Source organism: Haliotis asinina, chromosome 3, assembly GCF_037392515.1.
Source record: "Haliotis asinina isolate JCU_RB_2024 chromosome 3, JCU_Hal_asi_v2, whole genome shotgun sequence".
In the NCBI taxonomy this organism is placed as follows: Eukaryota; Metazoa; Mollusca; class Gastropoda; order Lepetellida; family Haliotidae; genus Haliotis; species Haliotis asinina.
In genome coordinates this window covers 81281567-81292735 of record NC_090282.1, presented here as the reverse complement: position 1 = coordinate 81292735, position 11169 = coordinate 81281567, and the positions used below count along the sequence as shown (strand labels likewise).

Sequence of the window (11169 nt, the reverse complement as noted above, 5' to 3'; positions counted from 1 at the left end):
TTCCGGTCTGCAGGATGCTAATTATTACTTTGCGTAAAATCCTTGTCAAGTATTAAGAGTCCCTCTTAACACATGTTCAGTACATATTTATCTTCCCATGTATATCTAGCTGCCCTGATCACAATAACATAACATCAATTACACGTGGATATAGAGACTGATGAGTGACTAAACATGCTTCAGCTTTTGTGAAATGACAACATTGATATTTTTGTGAAATATTTGTTGATAGGTGTGAAACAACTCGTAAAAAGTGCTTCGTAAGTGATAATTTCAAAAAATACAAAAAAAGGGGACTAAAGTCAGCTGTTTTGTGCTTAAAATATAAAAGCAGAACATCACTGTTGACTACATAAAATGCAAAGTCTCACTCTGTGTGATATAGGAAATGTTATTCTTGTATTGGACTTATACCATGTGACATAACCTGTTGTTAGTTTTGGCGGACAACCAAATAATTCCATTGTTATGATCAATCGATATTTCTAAATGTTGAGTCAATTAAATGTGAGGAAGCATGAAACAAATATACTCTCATTTAGTTACATCTGAAACCATGACCATAGAATTGTCCAGCAACCAGATATTAATAACATACCCTGGTACATCCTCCTTCAAATAACCTGTTATCATAGAGATCGAATCTCAGCCTCCACAGGCAATGGACAATGAATGCCCTTGGCCATCAAACATACAGTTCATTCCAAATCATAATGTAAATAAATATTTCCTCATAACATGTTATTTGAGAAAACTAGCTTGCAACACAGTACCTTACAGGACATAAACTCAAACACCAACTATGTAATTCCTTTGACAATATGTGTCAGATGCACTAAGCAGTAACTTCAAGAGATGTGTTCCTTGAACAAAAGTCTTGGCATCTGATGTAAAGCACACACTGTAATGACCATCAAAGTATACTGTGTATGGCTGAGACCGGTATCACAGTGACTAGTGAGATTACAGACATAGTATTGCTTGAGAAGGTGGGTGACATCACAGTGATAGTGAGGGGTCCTCACAGACAGTGCTCAGGGGGACACTGTACATTACCATGCATCCACGGGTTGAAACAAGTCTTGCATACATTCAGTGGGACAGATGACATCATCCTTAAATCATTCATAAACACATTAGTTTCAACAACACACTAATTGCATAAACCACTTTCACTTCACTTTCCATATATTTTTTGTCATTTTCACAAAATATAGAAACAATGTAATTATGAAATACTCCAGTAACAATTTTGCATGATTAGTGAAATCTGGAAAGGCCTCTGAAAACTTAATCTTACACAGACCATTAGGTTACAGTTTCAAGAAATGATGTGCTCAGTCTTACGTCAATGATTCAGGAATAATGTAAACACAATGGAAAACAACCAACAAGACCTTAGTCACCTGACCTGAACCCTGAATGTAAATGTTGAATATTACCTTCTGAAATATGCTGTAGTTCACTCCACTGCCAACATGGAAGCGAGAGTTTACTGGTAGCTCCTACATACATATCGTGTATACCGTGACACAGTTACAATGTATGATCTAGTGATCTAGATTGTAACTAATCATTCCAACAAAAAGTTTGCTGAATGTACCCATGTACCACCAAGTTACCCAGTTAGTAAACAAGATTTGATTGCTGAGCCCAAATCCAACAATGGAATTCATCTTTCATATCCATGATATATGAAAGTATCCAGTGCAAAATGAATGTCATGAACTATCTGAGACTATTATGTGTTGTTGGACAATGAGCAAAAGAAATCTTCATAATGACAAAACTGAATGACAAAAAATACAATGAATGCTACCCTCATGTGCTTATATTTTTAGAATGTTACAAATGATCTGAACCCTCGATCTGACACTACCTCTGATTATACAAAACTTCAATAAAATGCAAATACTTGTTCACCATAGCAGTATCAGTGTCTTCTCAAAATACAATAATAAAACTATTCTTCACAATCCTAATAGCGAAATAACTAGACCTGCAATGCCTTTAATTCTGCCACTGTGAGATTCTGGTGAAATAACGCAAATCTATGAATTGAAACGTCTTTAGTTTTGGTGAAGATAACATAGAACCAAATCTTTCCTCTAACACAGATTTAATTGGTCTGATTCATTTTACATTCCTTTAAAAATACTTAACACTGTCTTTATTTTGCAACACTAAAAATACTAGAGTACCTGTACAAATTAGTCTGCATAAAGAACCAGAAAATTGGAAACACAAACCACACTCTAAAAGCAGCACACCCAAATACCCCAAAGCTTACAGGGAGCAAGAAGCTTGGCCACGGCCAACAAAGAAAAACATACAGCTGTAATATTCCACTGTAGCAAACCGGTTGATCTATGTGCACTGCAGCTGTCTGCATGATGTAAGATGTACAGGAACCAACAACAGTTGCCTACTTTAGCAAGAGACTATGATGAGCAGGTGTCTGTCAATGGGAGGGAGGTCCATAAGGTTGATGATTATCACAACCCTCGGCAAGGCAGGCAGGAAGGTAGGCAGGCAGAGTAATCATGGTCACTGTCAGACAGCATCAACCTGATCTAAATAGCACTAGTGGCTGAATATCGTTGAATGAATTGCCATGCGAACACAGCATCAGTCTACCCTTTGCCCAGAAACCTGGGTTCATCATGATCACAGATATAGAGGACCCTGTAGAACAGACTTGACCTGAATGATCTCATCTGGCGAATAATTCAGCTGTTATCCATGCACTTTAGGCTGTGGTTTTCTTCTTGAAGAAACCATTGAATCATCAGGTCTGTCCACAGTTGGGTCAGTTCTTGAGCCTAGATCATGTACATAATATTTCCTAAGTGATCGTGGTGTCAACAATGTGGAGGTGGTTGATCGCTCTCCTGACTGCTGCAAGATGAGATCTTGATTTCCACTCCACCAAACATGATCTTCTCTTCTTCCTCACACTCATCTTCCTCCACCTCATCCTCATGAGGGGCATTTTTCACATCTATTCCCAGCTCATTTACAACCAACTTGGCAATGTCGCTGATGCTGTCACTCTCATCCATTGATATCTGTCGCAGTCTATGCCTGATAACCTGCTCCATCTTGCGATGTTCAATCTCCTCGGCCTTCCGGAGAAGTTCCTTCTCAGTTTTGTAGGCTGGAGTCTCCAGGGGTGCTGATCCTGAAAAGCTGTCAGAGAAGAAAACGTTGCTTGATGTGGGACTTCGTTGTGGGCTCCTGTCTTTAATGCAAGATGTATCGATGTCGTCTGTGATTGAAGTGTACTCTGCATGTAGTGGGGTTAGGATTGATGATAAATCCCTAACAGCAGATTGTGGAACCACCTCAGGATCTGGAGTAGTGAATGACCCTGTTGTTTGGGTGATCGACTTAGAAGGCGTCAGTGGGGTGACCTCTGGTGAGATCGGAGTGTATGCATGATCAGTTTTACCAGAGAGTACAGACTTCCAATCAGTCTTTTTGTTTGCATTCAGATTGAGATTGTCTGGTTTGTCTGGGCCTTGAGTTGTAGATGTATTGGTCGCTGCAGGGATTTTGGCTGTGGTGAACACAGCACTTGAGCCAGGACTGAGTGTGATCTCTCCGTGTGATTCAGTGGTTGAAGATGCTTCTTGCAAATTGATGTTCTGTGCTCCAATGATTCGCAACTTGGATTCGGGACTCATCTTAGCTTTATTGAGACTTATAGTGGATAGCTTAGGCCCATGTCTTCTTTGTAGAAGTGGCACATCAGAGTTACTGACAGGAGTACTTGTGTTGTCTGGACAGAGTAAGGGAGAAGGAGGTGACACTGTTGGAGATGCTATGGTTACAACAGTCACAGGGGTAGCTGTGTTATCAGTAACGGGGGATGGAGGGACAACCACTGGAGACTGGATGATAGCAGAGGGGTTTCGAGCAACTGTAGCTTCACTTGGGGCTATGGTTGCAGGGCTGGATGCAGTTGTAACTGGGGTTTGATCTTCTGCAGGAATTGCAGAATTGGATTTGTTAAAGGTCTTATCATTGGAAAGGTCATATGTTGTATCAGGTGATCGTAATGCCGCCTCTCCAGGGGTACCATCTTTCTGTGAATCCTGCCCATCAACACTTCCAGGTTGTGTATCCACAGATGGTAAGCTGGAATAGGTGCCTCCACTCAGCTGGCGACCCCTGCTGTAGTTGGTGAACTTTTCTAACTGTTCATGGTTCAGTGGCTTCTTTGAATGTATCAGTACAGGAGATGGTTGACTATGCATTTGAGTCTCTGGTGTTATTCTTCCATGAGATAAGTCAGAGCTAGAGGTACGACCTCGATCATGGGTCATGAGTGGCTCCATGATGATCGCTGGAAGGTCCTGTTCTATGACGGAATCATGGCTGGAAATGGACGGGTGAAGGAACCGGGTGGCTGGGAAGGACCGATTCTCACCATGAGCAAGACATGCTTGGATATAGTTGAGAGCATCTGCAGTTTGGTGTGCAATCTCTTCCAGTCGGCCAAGACGATAGTCCACAGTCTGAAGAGAGAGCTTGATGGTATTCTCTTTCTGATTCATGTCATCAACCCTCATGGACATGTTTTCAACCCTGCGACAAAGAATATGACCACATTACCTAAATGATGACTTTTCAACAAAAAACTGAAACCAAAAACACAAGAAGTAATCTAATAATTTCGGGGTATATCTTCAAAACATGCCATCCATGAAGATCCAGATTAGAGCTGAACCTTAGTAACTCATGCTAGGTGTAACATTCGAGTAATGGGATTGGTTGGCCACACTCGATGACACGGTTGACACATGTCATCGTGTCCGAGTTGCGTAGTTTGATGTTTTTGCTGTAGATCACTGGATTGTTTAGTCCAGATTTGATTATTTGATTATTTACATACTGCTGCCATATAGCTGGAATATTGCTGGGTGCAGTGTAAAACTGAATTCACTCACTCACACAAAACTTACCTGCATAAAAACAAAATGTACATGATGCATAAAAGAAAGTCTGTATAATAAGAAAAAGAAAATCACTTCTGAACTTATCAATCATACTGAAATCTGACATCAGTATAAGTGACAAAGAAGTCTCCAACTGACCTTTCATTAATGAGTCTAATTCGTTCTTCAGATGAAGATTGAAACTTCATTTCTTTGTCCCGGAAGTAGTCCTCCATACATTCCTCCTCAAAATCATGAAGTTTCTCTGTGTCCTCCTTTGACAGGAACAATTCTACAATAAAAAGACATACAAGAATATTGATCCATTTAAAGAAGTGATACAATACAGAAAACCAGATACCACAGTAGAGCAGAATAGGTTCCTATGCCACAGAGACTACGCTACATCTGTCAGGGTAAATATAGACGTAACTGCTACTTTCAGGTTTGCTAGTTCAAACCACTTTTAAAAATAGAGGCACAAATTTTCAAAATCGAAGATAGTGAGAGGCTGTGATGGAGATCAGTCACCTAACAGATCGGGGTATGACACTGGACTGATTGAAAGAACTAGAAGCAGACATCAAACACCAAGATACCAGCCACTGAGGGATTTTCAATTCCATCCTTTGTCAACTTTTGTATTTAGATATTACATATAGATAATGTGATGAAACCCTTACTGAACCCACTTACTGAGTCCATTGTCATAGTAGTCCCTCTTGCCCTTGCAGCGTCGTCTGAGGTACTTGAAGGCCAGGTAAAGATGGCTGAAAATGATTAGAGGTGGTGGCAGGATGGGCCTCATTTCATATTCTTGAATCAGTTCATATCGCTGGAATTTCCAGATCTCAAGTGAGATGGCATTGTTCTTGTAGAATGTTGAACTGCAAACACGAAGATAAACCTAAGTGGTGGAGGTGCAACAAACAAGGTTACAAATGAAGGTGGCTTCAATATTTCTGTAAAATACTGAGGAAAGGAAGCAATTGCGGAAATGAGAAGAAGGGAGGACTAGAAGGGGAAGTGAGGAGGAGAAGGGAGGACGAGAAGGGGAAGTAAGGAGAAGAAGGAAGGACTAGTAGGGGAAGTAAGGAGAAGGGAGGACTAGAAGGGGAAGTAAGGAGAAGGGGAAGTAAGGAGGAGAAGGAGGACTAGAAGGGGAAGTAAGGAGAAGAAGGGAGGACTAGAAGGGGAAGTAAGGAGAAGGGAGGACTAGAAGGGGAAGTAAGGAGAAGGGGAAGTAAGGAGGAGAAGGAGGACTAGAAGGGGAAGTAAGGAGAAGAAGGGAGGACTAGAAGGGGAAGTAAGGAGGAGAAGGGAGGACTAGAAGGGGAAGTAAGGAGAAGAAGGGAGGACTAGAAGGGGAAGTAAGGAGGAGAAGGAGGACTAGAAGGGGAAGTAAGGAGAAGAAGGGAGGACTAGAAGGGGAAGTAAGGAGGAGAATGGATGATTTGAGAGTTGGCCTGGATAGTGGGGACCAATCTAACTCAGAATTCATAGCAGCATAGATATAATAGTTATCTGTAACCTACCAACTACAATACTGATACACTTCAGGATTCAAACAAGATTCATTTTTCTGTCCGTGGCTCACAATGTTGATAATACAATTTCATATAAGGCACTCATTTCCAATAAGGTCCTAAACCGTCCTCTTGAGTAATCTGTAAGTAATATTTATATATGCTCATGTATTACTTGCACAAAAAAAAACAAAAAAAAAAATGGTTTAGCTTCTTGTATGAAGCTGCTCCACAATGGTCTGAGCTTAGAAAACATATAAAGTGGTTGTTTATCTTTACCCAAAATGATCTGCTGTACTGGCCATTTTGTATTTGGCATAATAACCAGTTAACTTTCATTGTACTGTGGGAATGGTTCTTTTGTTGTGAGTGAGTGCGTGAGTGTTTAGTTTTACCCTGGAGTTTAGTTTTTCTCCACTTTTAGCAATATTCCAGCAATATCACTGCTGGGGAACACAAGAAATTGGCTTCACTAACTGCACCCATGTGACAAACAGAACCCTGGTCTTTGACCTGACAAGGAAACATTTTAAACACTAAGCTTCCCCACCATCCCTTTGGCTCTGTAGCATATAAAGAAAATATCAACCCATGTCATATTTAAAGTAATCCCATTTCTCCATCAAAGAAAACATCACAACAAAATCAGAAATGGTCAGTTTTCTGATCGGATATTGCCCCCTGTCTGATATTTGATCCATCACCTTGATGACGATGGAACAGGATTTCCATTTCAGGATAAGAGCAAAGCATGTTTGTCTTCCAGTGTCTCTCGGCCTTTGATTGATGGACTTCAGAAGCTAGAGTACATATTTACTTAGGTAGTTGTAAGGAACAAAGGAACAGTTTTCTGATAAAAACACAATAAGTGGACAAGGAAGCAAAATTAACCAAGCACTACTATTACAAGCCATTAAACTTTTCTTCACCATAAGAAGAGTCTACTACATAACTGTATCCTCAACCTTCATCAACCACTAGTTCATTTTCTAGGTCTGCTACATTGTAATTCTCACCAGGAAGATAAACTGATGGATTTATTGCTAGACTCCTGTCAAGAAGATCGTGTATCACAAGCTGTGAATATTTCACCCTTTTCCCACAGACAAAATTATCACTCCAAACAACATGAAAAGTCAAAACTGACTTGAGATAAAATGTCTTCAAAGACGGTTCTATTCTTGGCTGACATAATTTACGACACAAGCGATTACATGACTAGGTGAGAGAAACGTTCCACCTGGCCTGATAAAGTGTATCTGGGTAGGAGTAATTAATGTTGAAGCTGAAGCAGAGACATGTAACACCCTGTATTGATGCCATCAATAAACATTGAGACTTTGGATTTACGCGACACACAAGCAGGAGTTATGTTCCTGTATTGATGCCATCAATAAACATTGAGACTTTGGATTTACGCGACACACAAGCAGGAGTTATGTTCCTGTATATGACATCACTCTGTCACTAGTTTATAGAATGTTTCTTTCTGTATTTATCAACATCAAATATCTGCAGCAATCAGAGAACCACGAACATTTGTATCAACAAGAACATGTTTAGTGACAGAATGCTGCTGACAGTTTGTAGGAGTAATCTTCCGCAAGACATTCCTACACAGAAGTGGTTGCTTGTACAATCACAGACCAACAGTTCCATAGTGCTGGGCCACTTGCATTCCATGTTGTATTTATGAATGCCCAAAGTGAATACCTCACTCACACACGGCATATTGACTCTGAACTGAACAGTCCTGATCCTTTTCATATTGTGAATAAAAAATGCTTCAACTAAAACCAGGCCCCAGCCCACTCGTGGAACATTTGTAACGGTATCAGTAGCTTAGTGGTATTAATATGAACACAACACCCCTATGGAAGCAATGTTGGTAATACTGGAAACACGCTTGGCCATCTGCGAAGATTTCTCAGCTCCGTTCCATAATTTGACGGTCTCGTCCAGAAACTCACACATCAAAACATGGCGTCACTGGAAGGAGCACTCGTCTTGGTGACTTTTGTTTTCAGTTCCTACTATTTCATTTTTACAATCATCCATCTTTGACCACTCCTGTTGAATGTGTTTAGGTATAAGGTGTTGTTGGGGCTACAGATTTTTTTTTTCAGGAAAAGATCGCTACTGCAGAAGAGTGTCATAAGTCATGCCCCTTGAGGTTGTTTACGTCAGAACATTGGTAGTTGTGCTGGGGCATGAATTATAAGCGTGTTTCCAGTATTACCAACATTGTTTCTGACAGAGGCATTGTGTTTATGTTACTATCGCTAAACTACCGATACTGCTGCAATTATTGCATGAATGGGCTGCGTTTGTTTACATTTGAGATGCAATTCCTTCAAATTTGCTATAATTCCTTCATTTACTTTGGAGGGGTGTGAAAACACAGTCCCTGTTTTGTCACCGCTATTGTGAGCGTCAGTCAGTGAAACAACTACCAAGTTATTGTAGCATGGTATGATGAAGACTAATGCTTTGTCTCTGAAGATTTTGGATAGAAACAAAAAAAATTCCTTTTACATTGAAAAGGGGTGTCAGATGGAAGATTCAGACTTTAGGAAAACTATACTAGCTTCATCTAAGGCTCTAGCATTGCAGGGAAGGTCAGGCAGAAGGGATAATGATCTGCTTCAGGAACTAAACTGAGACAGACTAGGTATGGTGTGTGGGGGGTTTAAATGACTGACTTTTTGTTATCTAGACTGTCTACTAGACAACACAAGCATTATACCTCCCATGAAACTCTAAACTACCACCAGTATATATATAGTGTCCAGTTTCGACAGTTCCATATTCCTCCTGTGATAATAAATGTATTAAGTCTCATTCACAGCACACTTGTGACTGCACCCCTGTGTTCAATATGCACAGATTTGGCCCTATTTCCCTGACGGAGCAGCTGTATTGCATTGCCACTGCATGAGAGATAAAGTAAATGGTCTTCACCTTGTCAAATCTGAAGTTCCAGGACTTTTAAATCCTGGGCCAAGTCTGTAGATTCTATTATCTACATGCTACCATGAAAATTTGCACTCATTGCACTTACTTTAATACTTACTTAAATCTTGCAATAAGAAGGTTGATCATTAATATATTGGCCACAAGGAGGTAGGCAGACATTATGGCTGGGGCGACCCACGATCCATATGGACACGTGTCACTGTCCTCACATGCTGGAACAAATATTTATTCATGAAAGTACTCCCATGGTACAAGCAATTCTAAAAATATATTCAGTATCATATTTCATTTGCGATTACATCTGGTGACTGTACATCAACATCTGTCAACCCCATATGATACAAATGGTCAGTAAAAGCAGTCCTATCATCGAAACTGATCTTTCAGGAGGAAAGTCACCATTACATTTTCTGAGTCATTGCACTATTTTAGCATTCATATGATCTTAAAAGAAAATCAAGACAAAATTTTGTCCAGGGACACAGATGCCCCACTGCTGTAAGAAGTGTTCCATACACTGAGTGTGCTCTGGTGATTAATTTCTACTAAACAAGTTCAATAAACATCTAAGCAACTATGTGATGCACACCTTTTGAGTCCCAATGAAACACATGCATAAGCTTAATCAATACTGTTGATTTTGATTTTGTGGAGAAGTGGATATACTTAATCCCTTGTTTCACTATCATCAGAGAGAAATTCCACAAAATTTATCCAAGTTCAAATGTCTCTAAACATACAAAAAACTATAAAATACAAAATCAAAATATGAGATGCACACCTTCAGAGTCCCCATAAAGCACATGTGTCATCTAAATGAATTCCGTACTGTAGTTTTGAGGAGAAGTGGATAAGACTACATTCTGAGAGAAATTCAACGATTGATGTAAGTTCAAACAGTTATAAAATTGAATAAAAAAAAAAAAAAAAAAAAAAAATACATAAAATACAAAATCAAAATATAAGATGCACATCTCTAGAGTCCCTAAGAACACACGTGTAATCTAAATGAATATACCAGTTTTTGTGGAGTGAGGATAACATATACAGTTCCTCTTCATCCCCTATTACACTATCATCATAGAGAAATTCACAAAAACGTACTTAAATTCAAATGTCTCTTAACTTACAAAAAAAACCCCAAAAAACCCCATAAAATACAAAAACCACTTTTGAGATGCACATCATTAGAGTCTTGAGAAAGCCCATTTATAAGTTCACTGAATTCCACAGGTTGTTTCTTGTGGAAAAGTGGATGCAGTAAATTAAATTCCATTTCAGACACAGACACAGACACAGAGGGTAACCCTGTATGCCCCCTGCCATATGTGGCATATATCATGTTCTTATCAATATCACATAACAAAATTAAGTGTGTAGGAAATAGTATGAAAATACTGACTATTGCATACTTTTTTTTCAGAAGGTAGAGAATTCACTGAGAATTTCTCCCTGCTGTGTTTTGATATTAAACACAACTTTAGCCTATAAAAGTTGAAAGTTCAGATGCATACTCGAAAATTTGTTTCTGAGGAGTCTTAAATACTTGACATGAAAAGGTGACATTCTATATTCCATGCAATTCCTTCTGCCAACTCCTTCAGTTTTAAAAGTCACCAGCTGGATTCAGAGTGTTATAAGTACAGCTAACCAGACAAGGCAGAGGGTTTAGTAACATCAGAGTAACAGATGACACACATACGGTTTACAAAACTTTGTGATGGAAT

General features: G+C 39.5%; 1 protein-coding gene across 3 annotated transcripts in view; it reads right to left on the bottom strand.

Annotated features, from left to right (window-relative positions):
- Window positions 1–1258: 1258 nt before the first annotated feature.
- LOC137278571 (transient receptor potential cation channel subfamily M member 3-like) overlaps window positions 1259–11169 on the bottom strand; it is a 179737-nt gene continuing 169826 nt past the window's right edge. For 2 of the 3 annotated variants that reach the window (XM_067811022.1, XM_067811025.1), the window contains 4 exons: window positions 9540–9654; window positions 5637–5827; window positions 5100–5232; window positions 1259–4590 (listed from right to left, as the gene is read on the bottom strand). In XM_067811022.1, the coding sequence (XP_067667123.1) occupies window positions 2862–4590; window positions 5100–5232; window positions 5637–5827; window positions 9540–9654 (2168 nt within the window). In that variant the 3' untranslated portion in view covers window positions 1259–2861. The remainder of the gene's footprint in view (window positions 4591–5099; window positions 5233–5636; window positions 5828–9539; window positions 9655–11169) is intronic. The other variant, XM_067811024.1, reaches the window with a different exon arrangement.